Source organism: Saimiri boliviensis, chromosome Y (genome assembly GCF_048565385.1).
Source record: "Saimiri boliviensis isolate mSaiBol1 chromosome Y, mSaiBol1.pri, whole genome shotgun sequence".
NCBI classification, from domain to species: Eukaryota; Metazoa; Chordata; class Mammalia; order Primates; family Cebidae; genus Saimiri; species Saimiri boliviensis.
The window spans coordinates 21,676,140-21,701,423 of NC_133471.1; the positions used below are offsets into that span (position 1 = coordinate 21,676,140).

General features: G+C 49.9%; 1 protein-coding gene across 15 annotated transcripts in view; it reads left to right on the top strand.

Annotated features, from left to right (window-relative positions):
- The window catches only part of DHRSX (dehydrogenase/reductase X-linked), a 195,896-nt gene that overhangs the window by 46,256 nt on the left and 124,356 nt on the right, over positions 1–25,284 (top strand). For all 15 annotated transcript variants that reach the window (XM_074392358.1, XM_074392360.1, XM_074392363.1 and 12 more), the window contains one exon: positions 3,636–3,704. In XM_074392358.1, the coding sequence (XP_074248459.1) occupies positions 3,636–3,704 (69 nt within the window). The remainder of the gene's footprint in view (positions 1–3,635; positions 3,705–25,284) is intronic.

Sequence of the window (25,284 nt, forward strand, 5' to 3'; positions counted from 1 at the left end):
CCCCCCGCGTCCTCACGGGGCCGTCCCTCTGTGCATGTCGGTGTCCTCAGCTGCGCTTCTTAGAAGGGCCCCAGTTCGGTTAGATCAGGGCCCAGCTCGTGACCTCATCTCACCTCGGTCACCACTTGACACACCCTGTTTCCAAACACAGTCACATTCTGAGGTCCTGGGGTGAAGGACTTCAATTTGAGAATTTTGTTCAAACACAAGCTCGTAACAGAATCGGAACGCTCTTGTGGCATTCCTGCTTTCTCCGAACCCGAGCCCTGTAGATACTCAGTCTTTGATTTCTGCTCCTCTTTCTGAACATCTCTCTAAAAGCTCTGCGTGATCCCTGACTCCTCCTTAAGCGCGAGCTCTTCGGGTCTTCCTTCGACTGGGCACATGAGAACAGCCGAGACGGTCCGTTCTCCGATGCTCAGCGTTCTGGTCAGTTGCACAGCTGGGGAGGTTTCACTGAGCTAGCTTTAAAGCAGGAGGGGCAGCGACCGGACGTCTCCAACACCGAGCTGAGGAAGGAAGTGGCTTTTGATTCCGCCGGGAGCTGGGGGAGGGCTACAGCCTCCTTCACCGAGCTTCCCGAGAAGGAACGTGTTTCCCCGTTTATAGGCTCACAACGCTGAAGGGGAAACTGAGGCAAAACTATATCGTTGTCCATTGGCTGGACGTCAGACCGCACAATCTTTTGGCTTCATTGACTTGCTAGTTTATACGCAGCGTGACTGGGACCAGGCAGGGAAGGGGCTTCCAGAGTCACCCCAAAAGCAGTATAAGATGAGCTGGCAGAGCGGGTGTGGGCCGTGCAGACGTGCAGGACGGGACCCAGCGCCGGGCTCCGGCTGGTAGCAACTCTTTCAAGGCTTATGGATAGCAGAGGTGCTGAGAACCGAAAAGCCAGTCCTCTTCCCAGTCCCTGGGCCTCTTCGTGGCCTGGTCAGTGGCGTCAGCAAGTCCCCTGACCACGGATTCAAGCTCTTCGGTATTTTACTTCTTTTTCAGCCTCTTTCCCATCCGGAGTGGAGGGGAGGGAGGAGGTGGAGACCCGGACGCTGGAGGATGCGAGGGGGTCTCCCCCTAAATGACGTGTGGAAATGTCCTTTGATACGTAAAATCTATGATGTGTTTTATGCCCACTCTTGACACCATCTGCATTTCATTCATGCATGCATTCATTCATTCATTCATTTCAGACAGGATGCTGCTGCATCAGCCCAGACTGCACTGCAGTGATATAATCATAGCTCCCGGCAACCTCACACTCCTGGGCTCAAGCAATCCTCCTGCCCCAGCCTCACGAGCAGCTGCTGCTACAGGCACACACCGCCATGCTAAGCTCATTTTATTTATTTATTATTATTATTTCCTTGAGACAGTCTTGCTCCGTCACCCAGGCTGAAGTGCAATGGTGTGATCTCGGCTTGCTGCGACGTCTCACTCTCGGGTTCAAGCAACTCATGCCTCAGCCTACCGAGTAGCTGGGATTACAGGCGTGCACCACCATGCCCGGCTTATTTTTGGATTTTTAGTAGAGACGAGTTTTCGCCCTTTTGGCCAGGCTGGTGTTGCACTACTGACCTCAGGTGATCCACCCGCCTCAGCCTCCCAAAGTGCTGGGATTACAGGCATGAGCCACCGTGCCTGGCCTCAGCTATTAAATAAAAATTATTTTGGTGGCTGGACATGGTGACTCACGCCCTTAATACTACCACTTTGAGAAGTCAAGACAGGTGGATTACTTGAGGTTAGGGGTTCAAGACCAGGCTGGCCAACGTGGTGAAGCCCCAACTTTACTAAAAATGCAAAAGTTATCGAGGCTTGGTGGTGGGTGCCTGTAATCCCAGCTCCTTGGGAGGCTGAGGTGGGAGAAGTCACTAAAGTCGAGAGGCAGAGGTTGCAGTGAGCCACGATCACACCTCTGCAGTCCAACCTGGGTGACAGAGTGAGACTCCCTCTCAAAAAACAAACAAAAACCAAAACAAAAAATGAAACAATGGTTTTGGAGATACCGGGGTTTCACTATGTTGCCCAGGCTTGTCTTGAACTCCTGGGTTGAAGTGATCCTCCCACCTTGGCCTCCCAAAGTGCTGGGATTACAAGCGTGAGCTACTATGCCTGGCCACCCTTTGCTTTTAATGATAACTTTTATGGTGTCTGCTTTTATAAACATCATACTGTAGGGCTGGTTTTATTTATTTATTTTTTGGAGATGGAGTCTCGCTCTGTCACCCAGCCTGGAGTATAGTGCTGTGATCTCAGCTCACTGCAACCATCTTACGATCTGACCTCTCTGGTCAAAGACATTTGAAAAAATGACCACAAAAGAAAACCACACTCCCCTGTTCAATGCATTTTCACTTTCTATGCCATTAAAGAAACCAGGCTGAGTGTGGTGGCTCACACCTGTCATCCTAGCACTTTGGGAGGCAGAGGTGGGTGGATCACCTGAGGTCAGGAGTTCAAGACCAGCCTGGGCAACATAGTGAAACCCGGTCTCTACTAAAAACAGCCCTCCCTCTCTCTCCCTCTCCCTCCCTCATATATGTATATATATATATATATATATGTGTATTTATATTTATATAAATATGTAAATATATAAAAATATGTGTATATATACATATATTTAAATATATGTGTATATATATGTATATACAGATATAATTATATAAATATATATAATTAAATATGTATATATACATATGCATATATACATTTAGAATGTTATATATATTACATATTATAAATATATATTATATATATTTTATTACATATATTAAAGACATACATTTATATATTATACACACACACACAGAGACACAGACACACACACACACACACACATAAAAAATTAGCCAGGCATAGCGGTTGGGCACCTTAATCCCAGGTACTCAGGAGGCTGTGGCAGGAGAATCACTTGAACTGGGGAGGCGGACGCTGCAGTGGGCTGAGATCACGCCACTGCACTCCAGCCTGGGTGATAGAGTGAGACTCTATCCAAAAAAAAAAAACCACACACAAAAAGGCTAATTGATGTTGTTTCACTCCAGATTTCCGGGTCTTTATTTGAGGTGTAACATACCTTCTAGGCAAAACGCCCGTTTGCATCCACCTAAAGGCGTGTTCCTGAAACCGCAGCTGCAGAATGTCACGGTGCTGCGGAGAGGGGAATGAGCAATCAGTAGCGCGAAGTAGGAGCCGTGGCCTGTGGTCACGTTTGTGGCACAGTCTGCCGGTGTACACAGGGGTGTTCCCAGAGCCAAAGCCCCCTCGGAAATGCTGTTTCCATCCTGACGTTTTAATGCACATTTTAATGCTTAGCGTTCTTCTTGGTTCTCACGTGCAAATTATGACAGCAGGGGTCCTGCGTCACTGTCATTATTTAAAAGTGGAATGTCAAGTGCATTTGCACTTTTTGCCCATGCAGGCTTTAAAAAATGGGTCTTCAACGGATAGCTTTATTCTGGCAAAATGCCTGTCACATTAAACGCTAGGGCAAAGGGAAAACCCATCGAAGACACATTTCACAACGGTGTTATACCTCCTTCAAAAACCTCTCTCTTTTTTTTTTTTTTTTTCAGTTAATAGTTTGGGATGACTCCACAAGTCACCATACCTTTTCCGTTTTTCCCTTTTAGCTGGAAATAATGACGGCAAAGCCGAGGAAGTCGTAAGAAAAATAAAAGAAGAAACGCTGAACGTCAAAGGTATCGGGAGATGCCGCAGCGGGTTTTTCTCTTGGGACGGGTGGTTTGAGCGGTTCATGGCCGATTTTGTATCGTGTGCCAGGCGGCCTTCGGGAGAGATGTCTCAGCTTTTCGCACTCCTGTTTTGGGGATTTCTAGTCCCATCGTACAGAAGGAAATGGTAAAGGCAAAGCGAGCATGGCATCGCCCAGCTCCGACGCCTGCTAGGGAAGCGCCCTGGGATGTGCTGGGGGCCTGCACGCATACTCAGGTGTGTGCTGCACGCGGAGCACGGAGCACGAGCCATGTGACTTTCTCGTTGGCCTCAGGCCACCTGCCAGGAGATGCCTCTGCGGGTGGGGAGTTCTGGACTTAAGGCACATCAGACGGGAACGTGTTTGCCCTAAGCTCCTTGACCAGGTGCTAGAGCAGATTCTGGTGTGCGCCTTCTGCCTGTTCACACTGCCTGAGGGAAGGTGTGCACGCGACTTTCTATTCTCGTATCCTTCCAGGTTCGGAATGTCGTTCCCTTGTATTTACTGATTACTTGCATGTGTATACATCAGGGAGGACAGGTAGAGTTTTGTTAGGTGGGTGGATAACGCGGTGGTGAAGTCCGGGCTTTAGCGTGACTAACGCTGAGTAACACACACTGTACCTGACAGGTCATTTCGTCTCGCCTGTGCTTTCTTTTCCTTTATTTTTTTTTTTTTTGAGACACAGTTTCGCTCTCGTTGCCCAGGCTGGAGTGCAAGTGGCATCATGACAGCTCACTGCAACCTCCAACTCCCGGGTTCAAGCGATTCTCCTGCCTCAGCCTCCTGAGTAGCTGGGACTACAGGTGCCTACCACCACACCTGACTGAGTTTTGTATTTTTAGTAGAGACGGGGTTTCATTATGTTGGCCAGGGTGGTCTCTAGCTCCTGACCTCAGGTGATCTGCCTGCCTTAGCCTCCCAAAGTGCTGGGATTACAGACGTGAGCCACCGTGCCTGGCCCCAGGAGGTAATTTCTTATCCTTTGCCCTATTCCACCCTCCCACCCTTCAGAGTCTCCAAGATCTGTTATTCTACTCTCTGTCCATGTGGGCACATTATTAGCTATCACTTCTATAAGTAAGAACACTGGGATTTGACTTTCTGTTTCTGATTTCAATCAGGATGATGGCCTCCAGTTCCATCCATGTTGGTGGTGAACAGTGGATTTCCTTTTTCATGGCTGCATAGTATTCTACTGCATATAGATACTGTATTTTCTTACTTTTTTTTTCTTTTGTCCACTGTAGCAGATACTATATTTTCTTTATCCCTTCATCTGTCATTAGACAGCTAAGTGGTTTCGATATCTTGGCTCCTGTAAATCGTTCTGCAGTATACACAGGCATGCAGGTGTGTCTTTCACACACTGATTTCATTTGCTTTGAGTCCATGCTCAGTAGTGGGATTGCTGAATTATTTGCTGCTCTTATTTTTAATTATCTGGGGAACCTCCATAGTGTTTTTCATACTGGCTGTCCTAGTTGACATTCCCACCCATGGTGTACAGGGGCCCCCTTTTCTCTATACCCTCCCGACACTTATGATCAAGTATAAAAATCATCATTCTGGCCAAGCACCGTGGCTGACACCTGTCATTCCGGCACTTTGGGAGGCTGAGGCAGGCGGACCACCTGAGGTCGGGAGCTAGAGACCAGCCTGACCAACATAGTGAAACCCCGTCTCTACTGAAAATACAAAAAGTAGCCGGGTGTGGTGGCGGGCACCTGTAATCCCAGCTGCTCAGGAGGCAGGAGAATTGCTTGAACCCGGGAGGTGGAGCTTGCCGTGAGCTGAGATCGCACCATTGCACTCCAGCCTGGGTGACACAGGGAGACTCCATCTCAAAAACAAAACAAAAACAGAAATACCATTCTGACAATCTCCATTTGAATCGGTGTGAGATGAGAAGGTGGTTCTGATCTGCAGTTCCCTGATGGTTCGTGATGCTGAGTACCTTTTCATATAAACACCTTTGTACATACCTGTTGGGCCACACACATGCTAAGTACATTTCTGAGCAATGTCTGTGTGTGGTACCTTATGCTAAAAAAAAAAAATGCATGTCACCTCTTCGGCTATTCGAATTTGAGATGGTGTATTGAGAATTCCCGCAAAGCAGGGGATGGGTGTATTTGGATTCTTTGTTTATTTTTTTTTCTTCCACATGATAAAATGTAATTGATTTGTTATTTTATTTTTTAATTTATTGATTATGCTTTAAGTTCTGGGGCACATGTGCAGAGTGTGCACGTTTGTTACATAGGTATACGCGTGCCGTGGTGGTTTGCTGCGTCCATCCCCCTGTCGTCTACATTAGGCATTTCTCCTAATGCTCTCCCTCCCCAATCCCTCCGCCCCCTGCTATCGCTCCCCTAGTCCCCCGGCAGGCCCTGGTGTGTGACGCTCCCCTCCCTGTGTCCATGTGCTCTCATTGTTCAACACCCACTTATGAGTGATTCTTTGTTTCTTTGTTTTTTGAGACAGAGTCTCACTGTCACCCAGGCTGGAGTACTGTGGTGTTACCTTGGCTCACTGCAACCTCGGCCTCCCAGGCTCAAGTGACTCTCCTGCCTCAGCCTCCCCAGTAGCTGGGAACACAGGTGTGTAGCCACACACTTGGCTAATTTTTGTAGAGTTGAGGTTTCGCCTTGTTGCCAAGGCTGGTCTTGAACTCCTGGGCTGAAGTGGCCGTCCATTCACCTCGGCCTCCCAAAGTGCTGAGATCACAGGTGTGAGCCACTGTGCGTGGCCTGTTTTGATTCTGTGTCATAAGCCGTGCGAGTGAAATGAACCCTGCCCAGAGCTGGGCCTGGTCACCGCCTTTGCAGACGTCTCCTCCTGGTCTACCTGAAGCTGCTGTGAAATACCTGTTTTCTCTGCCAAGGGCTGGGGTGTGTTGCAATGTCATGCCAGCATTGCAGGATCTATGATTTTCAGGAACACACACGTAGGGGTTTCCCCTCAGCCAGAGCCCAGCCCAGTGTACAATACCAGGAAGTTGCAGCAGGCTGGTGAGACATTTCCTTCTCATTAGGATCTCCCATGGGGCAAAAGGATTGGTTTCTGTGACAGGAAATACCATTCCCCGCCATGTTGGCCCTACGTCATTTGCAGCATTTCAAAGGAGTGGCATTTCCTCTCTCCTTTTTTTTTTTCGAGATGGAGTCTCGCTCTGTCGCCAGGCTGGAGTGCAGTGGTATGATCTCAGCTCATTGCAACATCTGCCTCCCGGGTTCAAGTGATCCTCCTGCCTCAGCCTCCCGAGTAGCTGAGACGTGTGCCATCATGCCCAGCTAATTTTTATTTTTATTTTTAGTAGACGGGGTTTCACTATGTTGGCCAGGATGGTCTCGATCTCCTGACCTCGTGATCTGCCCGCCTCGGCTTCCCAAAGTGCTGGGATTACAGGCATGAGCCACCGTGCCCTACCCGGAGTGGCATTTTCTAACACAGTGAATCCCAAAGTGCCTTCTTTGGGTCTGTAACATCAGCATTTCCAGACAGCAGATGAGAAATGCAACCTCCCCGGTACCACCTGTGAATCGGGGCCTCTGGGGGTGGGGGTGGGGGTGGGGCTTTGGCATCTCATTCTTCTGAGGCCATTAAAGGATTCCCAGCACCTTCGAGTGGCAGATTTACTGCTGTCCTAAATGCATTCAGCCATCAATATGGAGCCCAAAGAGAAGGTTCTGGAAACTGACCGATGAGGAATTCTCTTATCATGACTTTCTGCTTTTAATCTGAATGGCTTCAAAACTATCTAAAGAATACTTCACAAAAACTCACATACGTGATCCACCTAACCAAAATGATAGTCAAGAAATAATGATTTATAATCACTCATTAATTTTTTTTTTTTTTTTTTGAGACGGAGTTTTGCTCTTGTTACCCAGGCTGGAGTACAATGGCACAATCTCAGCTCACTGCAACCTCCGCCTCCTGGGTTCAGGCAATTCTCCTGCCTCAGCTTCCTGAGTAGCTGGGATTACAGGCATGCACCACCATGCCCAGCTAATGTTTTGTATTTTTAGTAGAGACGGGGTTTCACCATGTTGACCAGGATGGTCTCGATCTCTTGACCTCGTGATCCACCCGCCTCAGCCTCCCAAAGTGCTGGGATTACAGGCGTGAGCCACCGCACCTGGCCACATTAATTTTATTAGATCCCAAAATGTTTCAGATTTGCACAACATAAATTTTGACCAATAACTTTTATTTTTTTTTGAAACTGTCTCAAAATAAATATATATGTATTTTGGTCTGGGATATATATATATATATATATGGAAAAAATATATTTTATATATTTTGAAACTCTCAAAATATATATTTATATCTATATATATTTATATATATCAAAATATATATATTTCAAGTTTTCTATATTATATATAATATATATTTTGAGAGATATAATATATATTATATACATATTTATATATTGTATATATATTTATGTAATATGTATATTTTATATATATTATATATATTGCATATATATTTATATTATATATATTTTTATATATTATATATTTATATATACTATATTTTTATATAGTATATATATGTATTTATGTACATATATCTATATATTATATATATTTATATATGTGTGTGTGTGTGTGTGTGTATATATATATGTATATATTTATATATATTTTTTGAGACAGAGTCTCACTCTTGTTACCCAGGCTGGAGTGCAGTGTGGCATGATCTCGGCTCACTGCAACCTCCGCCTGCCAGGTTCAAGTGATTCTCCTGCCTCAGCCTCCCAAGTAGCTTGGATTACGGACTCACACCACCACGCCCAGCTGATTTTTTGTATTTTTAGTAGAAATGGGGTTTTGCCAGGTTAGCCAGGCTGGTCGGGAATTCTTGCTGTCAGCTGAACCACCTGCCTCGGCCTCCCAAATTGCTGGGGTGACAGGTGTGAGCCACTGAGTCTGGCCACAGCAAACAAATGATTGCTGTGTTTTTGGAAAAGTTTGTGTAGAATATTCCATCATCAATTCTTTAAAATGCAGTTTTTGTGGACAAGTAGCATAACGAAGACAGGGTTTGTCCACACCATTATACAAATTTAGCTTCCTTTTTTGCATATCGATACTGGTGGCTTTCAATTCAGTCTTGTAGAAAAGAATGGTTTGGGCTTTTCTGTCGCTGCTTAAAAGGTTTAAAAATCTCTCAAGAGGTTGGGAAGATGTGGCGTGCAGTGGAGATGCTTAGTACGTACAAAAAATAGATAGAACGGGTAAGATGTAGCTTTTGGTAGCAGAAAAGGGTGACCACAGTCAGCAATACTTCATATCCATTCAAAACGAACTAACAGTGGCCGGGCATGGTGGCTCACGCCTGTAATCCCAGCACTTTGGGAGGCTGAGGCAGGCAGGTCACTTGAGGTCGGGAGTTTGAGACCAGCCTGGTCAACATGGTGAAATCTCATCTCTATTAAAAACACAAAAATTAGCTGGGCATGGTGGCAGGCGCCTGTATTCCCAGCTACTCGGGAGGCTGAGGCAGAAGAATCACTTGAACCTGGGAGGTCGAGGTTGCTGTGAGCCTAGATGGTACCACTGCACTCCAGCCTGGGAGACAGACACTCTGTCTTAAAAAAAAAAGAAAAAAGAAAAAAAAAAGTAACTAAAGTTATAATTGGAATCTTTGTGACACAAAGAAGTTACGAATGCTTGAGGGGACGGATACCCTATTACCCTCGTCTGAGTATTACACTTTGCATGCCTGTATCAGAATACCTCATGTACCCCATAAATATATACACCTACTATATGCATTTTTTTTAAAAGAAGAAAGTTTAAAATCTTAACAGGTTTGACTGATCGCGGTGGCTCATGCCTGTCATCCCAGCACTTTGGGGGGGCCGAGGTGGGTGGATCACGAAGTCAGGAGTTTGAGACCATCCTGGCTAACATGGTGAAACCCCGTGTCTGCTAAAAATACAAAAATTAGCCAGGCGTGGGGGCGGGCACCTGTAATCCCACCTACTCAGGAGGCTGAGGCAGGAGAATCACTTGAACCCGCGAGGCGGAGGTGGCAGTGAGCCACGATTTCGCCAGTGCCCTTCAGCCTGGGCGACGGAGCGAGACTCCGCCTCAAAAAAAAAAAAAAAAAAAAGAAAACGTTAACAGGTTTGGACGTCCATCAGCGGTGTCCCTGGCATGCCCACTCCTGGGGGACCATCCACTCTCAGACAGAGGATGCTGAGGCCCAGCCGGGCGGGGACATATTGGCCGTGTCCCTTGAGCCTGCCCCTCGATTGAGGCTGCCTCCAGCCTCAGGCGCTCCGAGACCAGGCCTCCAGCCACACTGCGGGGTCCGCCCGCTGCCTGAGTGCGCCCCGTGGCCCGCAGCCACACTCCTGCAAGCATGCGCATCCCTGCTCCGCGGAGACCGGGCACGGCCACCCCACACCCGGCCGGACCTTGCTCTAAACTGCTGGTCCCTGGGCCTGCCGGCACCTGCTGCAACTCTGATTATTTATTGATTTATGCTACTTTTAAGTTCGGGGGCACACGTGCAGAGCGTGCAGGATGGTTACGTAGGTCTCCACGTGCTGTGCTGGTGCTGCACCCATCCCCCATCATCTACACTAGCTATGTCTCCTAACGCTCTCTCTCCCCTAGCCCCCCACCCCCTGACAGGCCCCAGTGCGTGATGCTCCCTCCCTGTGTCCACGTGTTCTCATTGTTCAACACCCATTTATGAGTGAGAACATGGGGTGTTTAATGTTCTGTTCTTGTGTCAGTTTGCTGAGAGTGATGGTTTCCCATTTGATGCATGTTCCTGCAAAGGACATGAACTCATCCTTTTTCATGGCTGCAGAGTATTCCATGGTGTCCGTGTGCTAATTTTCTTTATCCGGTCTATCACTGACGGGCATTTGGGTTGGTTCCAAGTCTTCGCTATTGTGAACAGTGCTGCAATGAACATATGTGTGCATGTGTCTTTATAATAGAATGATTTATAATCCTTTGAGTATATACCCAGTAATGGGATTGGTGGTGCAAATGTTATTTCTGGTTCTAGATCCTTGAGGAATCGCCACACGGTCTTCCACAATGGTTGAACTAATTTACACTCCCACCAACAATGTAAAAGTGTTCCTATGTCTCCACATCCTCTCCAGCATCTGCTGTCTCCTGCTTTTTTAATGGTCACCTTTTCCTACCACGCCCAGTGACCCAGCAAGGACAGAGGGGCTGAGCGGTGCTTCGTTCTTGCTCTGCTGGGATCCCTGCGTCACGTAACCGCGGCTCAGCCATGTAGATCTGTATCCCAGCAGGTCAGCAGGCGTCCTGGCCCAGGAACACCGGTGCTGCTGACTCTCGGGCATGCCGGTATTTCCCGGTGCTGGCACCTCCTGCCTTGCCTGCCGTCAGCTCCTCTCCTCCGTTCCTGGGTGAACACTCTGACCTGCACATGTTCTTGTACTTTTTGCCTTTGGAGTCCCGGTCCAGGGAGATCCCACGCTGGGCAGGGCGTGGGGAGCTACGTGCCCACAGAAGGACGGCTGAGTGAGCTCTGGCAATCAGACATTCACGATTGTTTCCCGGAATGTGGGCGTCCGGCTCGTTTCCCAAGCCAGGGATTTTCCAGGGAAGCGTTTTACCTCCTCCTTCAGCCACCGCGCCCACACCTGCCTGGCTCCTGGTTACCGTAATTACCTGCTGATGCAAGCTCTCTTACCTAGAACAAAGAGTCTCATTCATGTACCCAAACTCCTCCAAATAGAAATGAGTCAAACCCAGCAACTCAATGAAAACCAACACACGAAGCATAGTTGTGCTCACATGAACTCCGATGACATAACCACTTAAGCACTCTTTGTTAAAATTATACTTTTAAGTTCTGGGATCCATATGCAGAGCGTGCAGGATTGTTACACAGGTACACACGTGCCATGGTGGTTTGCTGCATCCATCACCCCGTCATCTACATTAGGGATTTCTCCTAATGCTCTGCCTCCCCCATCCCTCCAGCCCCTGCTATCCCTCCCCTAGCCCTCCACCCACCAGGCCCCAGTGTGTGACGCTCCCCTCCCCGTGTCCATGTGTTCTCATTGTTCAACACCCACCTATGAGTGAGAACATGCGGTGTTTGGTTTTCTGTTCTTGTGTCAGTTTGCTGAGAATGATGGTTTCCAGCTTCATCCATGTCCCTGCAAAGGACACGAACTCATCCTTTTTGATGGCTGCATAGTATTCCATGGTGTCCATGTGCCACATTTTCCTTACCCAGTCTATCACTTAAGCACTCTTAAAAGTGCTGAAGGGATGTCCATTCTGTTTTGGAGCCCGTAGGCGTCATAGTGGAATCCTGCTAATCCTAAATCCTGAGAGAGATCAGAGTAGATGTGTGCTGTGTGCCTGCTTTGGAAGGTGGAAGGAATCCTTATTTCCTATAAAGATGGTGTAACTTTAATCACAAAGCCGTCTACTGATTCATTTAGCTTCCCAGCCGGGCCCAGTGGCTCATGGCTGTAATCCCAGCACTTTGGGAGGCCCTGGTGGGCAGATAGCTTGAGGTCAAGAGTTTGAGACCAGCCTGGCCAACATGGTGAAATTCCGTTTCTACCAAAAATACAAAAATCAGTCGGGCATAGTGGTGGGCACCTGTAATCCCAGCTACTCGGGAAACTGAGGCAGGAGAATGGCTTGAACCCAGGAGACAGAGGTTGCGGTGAGCTGAGATCGCGCCACTGCACTCCAGCCTGGGCGACAGAGTGAAACTTCATCTTTAAAAAAAAAAAAAAAGCTTCCCAAATATTATTCTGCCAGGAGCTTGTGCCGTCCTCATTGGGAAGAGGGACAGCTGTTTGCGCTGTGTGCTTTTTACCCAGTTATTAGTTCAAATTTGTTTTCAATAAAAGCAATCACTGCCCAGTGCTTTGTGTGCTGGATGAGTGTGAAGAAGGTAAACGGTGCGTGCTGCCTGGAGAGGCACTTTTACCCTGGAGACAGATCTTTGTGAGCCATCATTCTGGCTTATCCAATTACCTATAAAACACTTGAATGTGTCATGAAAACAGAAGACTGTGAAATCAGTATGAGGCTTGATAACAGGCAATCAAGGTAATTTAGTACCCTGAACACATAAGGATGAATGCCTGCTGTCAGTAGGAGAGCTCTCTGTGACCCGTTCCACGCGCAAGAGAAGAGCGTTGTCGTTTTGGAAACACCCACTCTCCCCATCACCTGTCCCCGGTCAAGTGGGAGCTTAGCGGGAGCAGAGATGGACCCTGTGCAGAGCTGCCTTCTGAGTCTCTGATGATCCAGTGCCTTCCACACAGTGGCTCCCAAGACAATGACATGAGTGCCTGTTTTACAGGCTCACACGGGACCCATGAATGGCACATGTGTTGTTCGTGACGACAGACAAGTCTCTGCATAGGCGTGTACTGGTCCTTATCATCACACAGAGACAGAACTCCAAGCAGGAATGCAGACTGGTGTCAGGGCACAGACGCCCAGAGCTCTTCTGTCTGTAGACTTTCGGATTGCGTAGAATGATTCTGAAGGAGCTTCGGAAACGTGGAAAAATGCTGGCGTGGGTGCTGATGGCATGGCATTCTCCACACACCCTGGTCTCGTTTTTTATTGTTCAGAATTCTTGAGACGTGATGTTGGTGCATAGAGCCGTTGAAACACGATGTCTCTGCTGTAGTTGGGATCACAGCACTCGACGTCAGCTTGTTCGCCAACGATGAATTATGTTTATCTCCAAGAGCAGTTTTAGCCATACTGCGGTTGTGGATTCAGGTGCAGCAAATATTCAAAACTACCTTTGTGTTTTTTTGTTTTGTTTTCTCATTTTTTTCTTTTCCTTTTTTTTTTGAGATGGAGTCTGTCTGTCGCCCATGCTCCGCTCACCGCAACCTCTGCCTCCTGGGTTCAAGCGATTCTCCTGCCTCAGCCTCTGGAGTAGCTGGGATTACAGGTGCCCACCACCATGCCTGGCTAATTTCTTTGTATTTTCAGTAGAGACGGGGTTGTACCATGTTAGCAGGATGGTCTCGATCTGCTGACCTCATCATCCACCCCCGTCGGCCTCCCAAAGTGGTGGGATTACAGGCACCTGGCCCGTTGTTTTGTTTCTTTTTAGAAAAAAGGTCTTGCTCTGTCACCCAGGTTGGAGTGCAGTGTTGTGGTCACAGCTCACCTCAGCCTCCAACTCCCGGGCACAAACTGTGATCCCACCTCAGCCTCCCAAGTAGCTAGGACTACAAGCATGCACCACTACACGTGGCTAATTTTGTCCTTTAAATTTTTACTAGATACAAAAGAAGACATACAGGAGGCCAACAAACACATGAAAAAATGCTCATCATCACTGGTCATCAGAGAAACGCAAATCAAAACCACACTGAGATACCATCTCACGCCAGTTAGAATGGCGATCAGTAAAAAATCTGGAGACAACGGATGCTGGAGAGGATGTGGAGAAATAGGAACACTTTTACCCTGTGGGTGGGAGTGTAAATTAGTTCAACCATTGTGGAAGACAGTGTGGCGCTTCCTTAAGGATCTAGAAATAGAAATTCCATTTGACCCAGCAATCCCATGACTGGGTATATATCCAAAGGATTATAAATCGTTCTACTGTAAGGACACATGCACACGAATGTTCACTGCAGCACTGCTTACAAGAGCAAAGACCTGGAACCAACCCAAATGCCCATCGATGATAGACTAGACAGGGAAAATGTGGCACATAGACACCATGGAATATTATGCAGCCATCAAAAACGAAGAGTTCCTGTCCTTTGTAGGGACATGGACGAACCTGGAAACCATCATTCTCAGCAAACTGACACAAGAGCAGAAAATCAAACACCGCATGTTCTCACTCACAGGCGGGTGTTGAACAGTGAGAACACATGGACACGGGGAGGGGAGCGTCACACACTGGGGTCCGTTGGGGGGAAATAGGGGAGGCACAGTTGGGGGTGGGCAGTTGGGGAGAGAGAGCAGGGGGAAAATGCCAGATAGAGGTGACGGGGAGGAAGGCAGCAAACCACACTGCCACGTGTGTACCTATGCAACCATCCTGCGTGTTCTTCACATGGACCCCAAAACCTAAAATGCAATTTAAAAAAAATTAAAAAAGAATACACTTAAAAAAGGTTGTATATGTCAAAGTTTCCGTCATTATGGTTGGTAATTTCTAGTTTCTCTATAGTCCGTGCCGTTTTTCGTCTCTTCGCCCGTGACTTCATGTTTTCTTGTAAATGCCGTGATTTGTGATCGTTTTTTTAAACGGGTTGTGTGTGTCATCTCTGGGTCTGTGTCTGTTGACCTGTGTTTCTCTCTGTTGACTATGGTTTGTATTTTCCTGTGTTTTTAGGTTTCTGAGGTTATTTATTTATTTTTTTGAGACAGAGTTTTGCTCTTGTTACCCAGGCTGGAGTGCAATGGCGCGATCTCGGCTCACCGCAACCTCCGCCTCCTGGGTTCAGGCAATTCTCCTGCCTCAGCCTCCCGAGTAGCTGGGGTTACAGGCACGCACCACCATGCCCAGCTAATTTTTTGTATTTTTAGTAGAGACGGGGTTTCACCATGTTGACCAGGATGGTCTCGATCTCTTGACCTCGTGATCCACCCGCCTCGGCCTCCCAAAGTGCTGGGATGACAGGCGTGAGCCACCGCGCCCGGCCCTGTGAGGTAATTTTTATAGTGCGTTTGGTGTTGTGATGGATGTGTCATAGACACTTAAGATTCTGTCCTCTTTCTCTGAAGGATGTTGACTTTTGTAGCAGACCGTGATATTTCTTTTTTGGTTTTTAGATGTATTTATTATACTTTAAGTTCCGGGGTCCATATGCAGAGCGTGCAGTTTTGTTACACAGGTGTACAGGTGCCATGGTGGTCTGCTGCACCCATCACCCCGTCATCTACATTAGGTATTTCTCCTAGTGCTCTCCCTTCCCAGTACCCCCACCCCTGCAATCCCTCCCGCAGCCCCCCACCGCCCAACAGGACCCGCTGTGTGATGTTCCCCTCCCTGTGTCTATGTGTTCTCATTCTTCAACAGCCACTTATGTGGCGAGTCCTCAAGGACCTAGAAATACAAGTGCCATTTGACCCAGCAATGCCATGACTGGGTGCCTACTCAAAGGATTAGAAGGCATTCTGTTGTAAAGACACATGCACGCGTGTGTTTATTAGCGAACACAGTGACACTCCGCGCAGCCGTCCTGACCGTGCGGGGCCTTCAGCCCGTCATGATTCACCTATTTCAGTTCTGCTCCTGCGTCTTGGATGCAGCTCTTCATCCGGAGACATGTTCCCTTCCTTCCAAGACGAAGCCGTGTCCAGGGTCGAAAGAGAGCCCGAGGTGTTTACGGATTCTCTCCACCTCGGCGAGACTCAAATGTCATCTGTGTTCCCAGCGCCAGGCAGCGGCTGACGTGTGTCTGCTCAGTCTGTGTCCGCCTTCCCCCGCTGCTGTCAGCCCTGGGCTCCTTGGAATCTCAGGGTGCACGTGCAGTTCTGTAGTCAGACCACGCTGGGCGCGGACTTTCTTTCTTTTAAATTACAGTTTAAGTTCTGGGGTACATGTGCAGAGCGTGCAGGTTTCTGACTTGGTATACATGTGCCATGGTGGTTTGCTGCATCCAGCCCCCTGTCACCTACGTTAGGTATTGCTCCCAATGCTCTCCCTCCCCACCCTCCCCTAACCCCCCACCCCGACAGGCCCTGGTGTGTGACGCTCCCCTCCCTGTCTCCATGTGTTCTCATTGTTCGACACCCACTTATGAGTGAGAACATAGAGTGTTTGGTTTTCTGTTCCTGTGTCAGTTTGCTGACAATTACAGTTTCCAGATTCATCTGTGTCCCTGCAAAGGACACAAACTCATCGTTTTTCATGGCTGCATAGTATTCCATGGTGTATATGTGCCACATTTCCCCTGTCCAGTCTATCACAGATGGGCATTTGGGTTGGTTCCAGGTCTTTGCTATTGTAAACAGTGCTGCAGTGAACATACGTGGGCATGTGTCCTTGTAGTAGAACAATTTATAATCCTTTGGATATATACCCAGTAGTGGGATTGCTGGGCCAAATGCAATTTCTATTTCTAGATCCTTGAGGAATCGCCACACTGTCTTCCACAATGGTTGAACTAATTTACATTCCCACCAACAGTGTAAAAGTGTTCCTATTTCTCCACATCCTCTCCAGCATCCGTTGTCTCCAGATTTTTTACTGATCCCCATTCTGACTGGCGTGAGGTGGTATCTCAGTGTGGTTCTGATTTGCATTTCTCTAATGACCAGTGATGATGAGCATTTTTTCATGTGTTCGTCGGCCTCCTGTATGTCTTCTTTTGTAAAGTGTCTGTTCATGTCCTTCGCCCACTGGGCAGATACTTTCTAGTAGGATGTTGGTGTCCTGAGCCCCCTGGCCTGTCATTTCTGGGATTGTACCTCTTAATTTCCGCTGCCTTAGCAGCCTCTAGCTCTGACCTTTGACCCCTCGCACCATGGCTTTGCCGGTTCCTGACCGAGCCCTGCCGCTGTGCGCCTTGTTACCTGAGAAGAATCCTTGGGGATAGTGAGAGGGAGGACAGAGGATAAATGAGGAAGGGGCGGCTGGGCCCTGTTCTCTACGGAGCTCCTGCAGGGTCCAGGGCAACTCAGCCCTGTAGTGGCAGATCCAGAGGGAGGGAGTAAAGAGAGAGAGAGGCCTGGAGAGAAAGAGAACTAGATGGAGGGAGGGGGAGGGAGAAGCAGAGAAACAAGGAGAGAGAGAAGCAGAGGGAGAGAAGCAGGAAGAGAGAGAGGCAAAGAGAAAGGAGACAGGAGCACAGAGAGAAGCAGCCAGACAGGGAGAGATGGGGACACGGGGGAGGGAGAGACAGAGGGACACGGGGGAGGGAGAGACAGAGGGACACGGGGGAGGGAGAGACAGAGGGACACGGGGGAGGGAGAGACAGAGGGACACGGGGGAGGGAGAGACGGGGACACGGGGGAGGGAGAGACAGAGGGACACGGGGGAGGGAGAGACAGAGGGACACGGGGGAGGGAGAGACAGAGGGACACGGGGGAGGGAGAGACAGAGGGACACGGGGGAGGGAGAGACAGAGGGACACGGGGGAGGGAGAAATGAGGGGCAGAGAGAAACAGGCAGAGAAGAGGGGAGAGGGCAAAAGAGAAGGGCAGGTGGGGGGAGGAGGGGGAGAGAGGAGAGAGCGCAGCGCTTGGTGCTGGAAATAATGACAGTAATAACTCACACAGCTTCCAATACTATCTATACACCGGGTAATGAGAGGGAGGGAGGGACAGTGTGTGTGTGTGTGTGTGTGTGAGAGAGAGAGAGAGACTGTGGGTCTGTGTGTCTGTGTGTGGGTGTGTATGAGAGAGAGGCTGTATGTGTGTGGGTGTGTGGGTGTCCGTGTGTGTGTGTGAGACAGAGACTGTGTGGGTCTGTGTGTCTGTGAGTGGGTGTGTGTGAGAGAGAGAGAGACTGTGTGGGTCTGTGTCTGTGTGTGGGTGTGTGTGAGAGAGAGGCTGTATGTGTGTGGGGGTGTGTGTCCGTGTGTGTGTGTGTGTGTGAGAGAGAGAGAGAGACTGTGTGGGTCTGTGTGTCTGTGTGTGGGTGTGTGTGAGAGAGAGAGAGACTGTGTGAGTCTGTGTCTGTGTGTGGGTGTGTGTGAGAGAGAGGCTGTATGTGTGGGGGTGTGTGTGTGTGTCCGTGCGTGTGTGTGAGAGAGAGACTGTTGGTGTGTCTGTGTGAGAGAGAGAGACTGTGGGTCTGTGTGTCTGTGTGTGGGTATGTGTGAGAGAGAGGCTGTATGTGTTTGGGGGTGTGTGTGTGTCCGTGTGTGTGTGTGAGAGACTGTTGGTGTGTGTGTGTGAGAGAGAGAGTGACTGTGGGTCTGTGTGTCTGTGTGTGCGTGTGTGTGAGAGAGGCTGTATGTGTCTGGGGGTGTGAGTGTGTCCGCGTGTGTGTGAGAGAGAGACTGTCGGGTGTGTGTGTGTGTGTGTGTGTGTGTGTGTGAGAGAGAGAGAGACTGTGTGGGTCTGTGTGTCTGTGAGACAGAGACTGTATGTGTGTGGGGCTGTGTGTGTGTCCGCGTGTGTGTGAGAGACTGTTGGTGTGGGTGTGTCTGTGTGTGTGTCAGAGAGACTGGCTGTGTGTGAGAGAGACTGTTGGTGTGGGTGTGTCTGTGTGTGGGGGGAGAGAGAGACTGTATGGGTCTGTGTGTGAGAGGCTGTATGTGTACGTGTGTCCACGTGTGTGTGAGAGACTGTTGGTGTGGGTGTGTCTGTGTGTGTGTCAGAGAGACTGGGGGTGCGGGTGTGAGAGGGAGAGGGAGACAGACGCCGGGAGAGAGCAGATGGAGGGGCAGAGAGAGAACGCAGTGCTGGCTGTTGGAGAAAACGATAATGACAGTCATAAGTCACAGCGCTGGATACTGTCTATGTACATGTGATGAGAGGGACACAGCGACAGAGCCAGGGAGGGAGGCAGGCGAGAAGGCAGGAGGAGAAGCGGGGAGACAGACACAGAGAAGCTGGGGACAGGAGGTGGGCAGGGGACAGAGAGCACAGCGCTCGGTGCTGGGGTGTTGGAAATAAGGACAATGACCGTGACAGTGCTGGCTCTCGTGGCCTTCCTCCTCCCTGTGTGCCGGGTCGAGCATTCGTCTCTTTCCCGGTGCCGTCCCGGGAGGTCGGTCCCGTGACCATCCCAGGCATCAGGGAAGGGCCTCCACACCGCGCGCGGAGTGACATGGAAGCTCAGAGCCTGGGAGGGCACCTGGGAACACAGCGGCATCTGTAGGCCCGAGAGGGGAGGCAGCCATTGAGAATGAGGAGGGGAGGGGAGCAGAGGAGAGGACAGCTCAGCAGGTGGGAATGGGTGGCTGTGGACCATGGAAGCTCTTTGAGGGACAGGCGCTTGGGCAGCTTCCTGGTGCCTTCTGGCGTCCCCTGTCCCCAGGAGCATCGGTTAGAAGCCCGCCTGCCCTGACAATGCCTTTCCCAGAGAGCCCTGCCCTGGGAACCACGCTGCTTTCAGTTGGAAACCTGCATGCTGGCCTCGAATCCCAGCACTTTGGGAGGCCGGGGCGGGTGGATCATCTGAGGTCAGGAGTTTGAGACCAGCCTAGCCAACATGCTGAAACCCTGCTGTACTGAAAATAGAAAAATCAGCCGGCTGTGGTGGTGGGCGCCTATAATCCCACCTACTCAGGAGACTGAGGTAGTAAAATCCCTTGAACCCAGGAGGCAGAGGTTACAGTGAGCTGAGATCGTATCATTGCACTCCAGCCTGGGCAACAGGGGTGAAACTCTGTCTCAAAAGGAAAAAAAAAAAAAAAAAAAAAAAAAAAGGAAAATAATAAATATGCATTGGCCAGGCGCAGTGGCTCACACCTGTAAATCCCAGCACTTTGGGAGGCTGGCAGGGCTGCATCATTTCGGGTCAGGAGGTCTACAGCAGCGTGGCAGACATGGTGAAACCCTATTTCTCCTAAAAATGTAAAAATTGGCTGGGAGTGGCGGTACGAGCCTGTAGTCCCAGCTACTTGGGAAGCTGAGGAGGAGAACCGTTTGAATCCGGGAGGCAGAGGTTGCAGTGAGCCGAGATCACGCCATTGCACTCTAGCCTGAGTAATAAGGGCGAAACTCCGTTTAAAAAAAAAAAGAAAAGAAAAAGAAATAAGCATTGGCCAAGCACAGTGGCTGACGCCTGTAATCCCAGCACTTTAGGAGACCGAATCATTTGAGGTCAGGAGTTTGAGAACAGCCTGACCGACATGCTATAACCCCATCTCTACTAAAAATATGAAAACTAGTCAGGAGAGGTGGCGCGAGCCTGTAATTCCAGCTACTCGGGAGGCTGAGGAGGAGAATCGCTTGAACCCAGGAGGTGGAGGTTGTAGTGCGTGGAGATCGTGCCACTGCACTCCACCCTGGGCGACAGAGCAAGACTCCATCTCAAAAAAAAAAAAAAAAAAAAGAGTATTTAAGTTTCCTTTCCGCCTTTTCAGGGCTCGATAGCTTATTTCATTGGCTGCCGATATCTTCACTAACGAGCAAAGCCGCCTTTTCTCGAGATTTTTAAATACTTGAGAATTAACAATAAGCACAAATGAAGGTGAGTTGCAGTTCAGAACCTCGTCGGTTTTGGGTCTCCAACTCCTCGGCTCAGGCGGTCCTCGTGCCTCAGCCTCCCAAAGTGCTGGGCTGACAGGCACGGGGGGCCATGGTGTGCAGCTGCTGTTTGAAAACTCACTCTCATGTTTCCCTAAAAGTTTTAGGGGTAGGGCTGCAGTTAGAGGTGCTCGGACTGCAGTGTTCCAGCGAGTCCTGGGACTGACCTCTGGCCACATCACCCCCTGCAGTCAGAGCACCTCCGAAATCGTTTGCTCGTGAATGCACGATGGCAGGAGCCGTTCACAGAGCCTTCTGCAGCGCTGCGAGATCCTTCAGCGCGCGTCCGCTCACTGTTGATCACCCTCTGAACGAAGAGACCCCCCGAGCAGGCTTTGTGTGAGCAACACGGCTGTGTATTCACCCAGAGGCAGTGCAGGGCGGTGGGGTAGGAGTTGGTTTGATAGGTTTGGGGTGGGCAGGAGAAGTTCAAAGACCCTTGTACTCACCTGCAAGGGTCTGCAAGTGAGCCCCCTTACGAAACTCATCTCTTTTTGCAATCCTCCAAACGCTGAATATATCAGCCTGTTTGCACATGTGTCTATATGTGTGTGTGTGTGTGTGTGTGTGTGTGTGCACGCTCTGAGTGTCGTAAGTAGAATTTTCAATGCTGCAAAAGAAGTAGCAGTCAAATATAAATTTCCTCAGCAAGGCGGTTTACTGCTAGAGGAGGGTGCAGCTCACAGACGGAGCCATGGCGAGCACACACCTGGACAAGGGAGGGAAAGGGGTTCTTATTCCTGACGGATGTCGCCGACCCTACTGCTGTGTCGTTCCCCTGTTGGCTAGGGTTAGATCACACAGTCTAGTCTGATTCCGATTGGTTATTTTAAACGGAGCAGGGTACGAGCCAGACTGGCGGGTTGGCTAGTTTGGTGGGAAGGACAGGGCAGGTGAGAGCAGATAAGCGGGGGTGAAAGCAGGTGAGCAGGGCAGGTGACCAGGATGAGTCACGGAGGGGCAGGGGACAGGGGTGTGGGGGGAGGGGGGAACAGATGTGAACGACTGATTAGAACTGGTGGGAAACATTGTTTACTGAAACCACAAGGAAGTTAAACTTTGAAACAGAGAATTTAAGAATAAGAGAGATGAACATACTGACACACCTATACTTTTTTTTGCTATTTTTTGAGAGGGAGTCTCTCTCTCTCGGCCACGCTGCAGTGCAGAGGTGTGGTCTTGGCTCACTGCAACCTGCACTTCCCAGGTTGAAGCGATTGTCCTGCCTCAGCCGCCGGGTCGCTGGGATTACAGGCACGTGCCACCACACCCAGCTAATTTTGTATTCTAAGTAGAGATGTGGTTTCTCCACGTTGGTCACGCTGGTCTCGAACTCCCAACCCCAGGTGATGCACCCTCCTTGGCCTCCCACAGTGCTGGGATGATGACAGGCGTGAGCCACCACGCCCGGCCATTCTGATTCTTTGAAGAGAAACTTGGAGTTCAGTGTACCTAACAGGAGGATGCCGGCCCTTTTTAGTCTTCCATGACACGAGCAGGCTGAGGGCTCCCCCTGCCTCTGACTTGCCGGCACCCCGGTGGGGGATGTTTCATAAGCGATAGTGTATGATGCACTTGGCAAATGTGCCGCTCCAGATTGTTCAATCCCGCCCGTCAGGAGGACTGAGGTTGTTTTACAAGTTAATTACCCGAAAGATTGCCGAGTGGGTTTAGAGGCGCACATTGTACGCGCTATTGAACAGATAAGAAATAATGAGTGTTGTTTAAATGGGGAAAAAAATGTTGCTGTCAGCGGAGGGAGATATCTGTACCTTGCCTGCTGTCTTATTATTGCCTTTCTTTCTTTCTTTCTTTTTTCATTTTGAGAACTGAGATAGAGAAACAAGGTGTATGTCGTGAGAGCATTTCTGCCATCGGAGCTCAGGGAGCGTGTGTAAAAATGAGTATTGATGGCCGGGCGTGGTGGCTCACGCCTGTCATCCCAGCACTTTGGGAGGCCAAGGTGGGCGGATCACGAGGTTAGGAGTTCAAGACTGGCCTGGCCAAGATGTTGAAACCCTGTCTCGACTAAAAATACAAAAATTAGCTTGGCGCAGTGGCCAGGCGCCTGTAGTCCCAGCTACTTGTGAGGCTGAGGCCGGAGAACTGCTTGAACTTGAAGGGTGGAGGTGGAAATCGCGCCACTGCACTCCAGTGTGGGCGACAACTGAGACTCTGTGTCCCCCCAAAAAATTATTTACAGCCCCTTTTCCACTGTGTCTCAAGAGGTGAGTGCCAGGGCCGGGCACGGTGGCTCACACCTGGAATCCCAGCATGTGGGGAGGCTGAGGCAGGAAGATAGTTTGAGGCCAGGAGTTCGAGACTCAGTCTGTACAAAATATTAAGACATCGCCTGGCCTGGGGGTGTGCAGCTGTGGTCCCAGCTACTCAGAATAGGACCTCATCTGGAAATTGGGTCTTTCAGATGCAATTAACTAAAGGCTCTCAAGACGAAATTATCTTGCATTTAGGGTGGGTCCCCAATGCAATGACAAGTGTCCTTATAAGAACAGGAGACTGGTCGGGTGCAGTGGCTCATGCCTGTTATCCCAGAACTTTCGGAGGCCGAGGAAGGCGGATCACCTGAGATCAGGAGTTCGAGACCAGCCTGGCCAACATGGCGAAACCCCATCTCTACTAAAAATACAAAAACTGAGTTGGGTGTGGTGGCAGGCACCTGTAATCCCAGCTCCTCATGGAGACTGAGGCAGGAGAATCACTTGATCCCGGGAGGCGGAGGTTGCAGTAAGCCGAGATCGTGCCACTGCACTCCAGCCTGGGCAATGCAGCGAGATTCCATCTCAAAAAATAAAATAAAAATAAACAAAAATTGCCCTCAAATTGGAAATGCTCAACAACCCATCCCTTCCGTATCTGAAAGGGCCAGATCGGTAAGATACAGAGAAGCATAAAATAAAACACGAGGCAGGAGAACACGTGTCCCGTGAGCCTCCTTGTACTGCAGTGTGGGCGAGTGAAGGGTGTGTGAGAGTTGTAACACACTCATTAGTGGGTAGAAGGAGACATGTTTTAGGTCTGGGGCTGGCGTTATATCCGGCATACCAAACGCTGAGCCCTCCCTGTGTCCTGCTCCTGAGACCCTGGATGGAAGCGGAGCTGGACCCTGGGCATACCTGTCCACCCCTCCCGAGTGCTGCTATCACCTTCATCACAGCACAGAGCCCAGATTCAGCCGAGGGCAGGAGCTGATGCCGTCTTCTTCTTTCAGAAGGGAGATTCCTGCTGCCTCTGGCCCAGCCCTGGGATGAGGCGGGCCGGGGCGGGGGGTCCTCTTCTCAGTCTTTCCCTGTCGTTCCCCCCAGTGGGCTGCCACCGGAGCACCCACCTGGGGCCAGGTGAGAGAAGGGAGGAAGGAGACCAGGTGACCCCTACCTGGCTGCTTGCCCTGTGTCCCAGTAACCTGGAGGGTGGTTAGAGCTGATTCTCATGATAGAAGTGTGGCTGCCGGGGACCGGCTGAGTGGCTTCTCACGCTCTGGTCCCTGTACTCATCTTGCGGGGCCGCTGATCCTTACAGAGTCCCACAGAGCAGGCGGCTTCAACCAGACATCTTCATTCTCTCACAGTGGTAGATGGGAGACTCTGTGACGGAGGGCTCGCTGGGAGACGCCGTCTCCTGTCCGTGTCCTCACAGGGTCGTCCCTGTGTGTATCTGTGTCCTCACCTCCTCCTCTTCTGAAAAGCCAGTCCCATTGGATCAGAGACACCCCCCCCCCAGTGACCTCATTTTACCTTCATCCCCTCTTTAAAGACCCCATCTGCAACTACAGTCACATTCTGAGGTCCTGGGGTGAGGACCTCCATGTATGAATTTGGTGGGGGCACAAAATTCAGCCCATAACAACCAGCGCTTCTCTACAAGCGTCCGCCTGCGCTTTCCTGCAACCCTCAGAAAGCCCGCGCCACCTCAGCATCTTCCCACGGGGCTCCCTCAGTGCCTCCCAATGGCTCCTTTGAGTAGGACCAAGGACAGCCCCACAGTGGGGACTTCTGCTTTGTCTGCTCTCGCCGTTCCCATAACCCACAGAACCTCTGATCCTGCAGCCGTGAGCAGTGGCTTCCTCAGCAGTGAGCCAGGCGCCTGCACTCCACACCTCCCTGGCACAGAACAAGACTTAGGTTCTGGGGGTCTCTGGGGGAACCCCATTTTATGTAGGGGAGGGTGGAGGCCCAGAGCACGGAATGCTTTTCCTTTTTCTTTTCAGGCTGCTGTGTAGAAATCCACCCCCGTAAACTGCTCCAGGCACACTCTGGAGCTGGCTAAGGTCCTAGGTCGGGGGATACACCCCTCAGCCCACTATTTCCTCCGTAAACCTCTGCCCTTGCGACGGGTTCTGTGATGGTTAATACTGAGTGTCAACTTGATTGG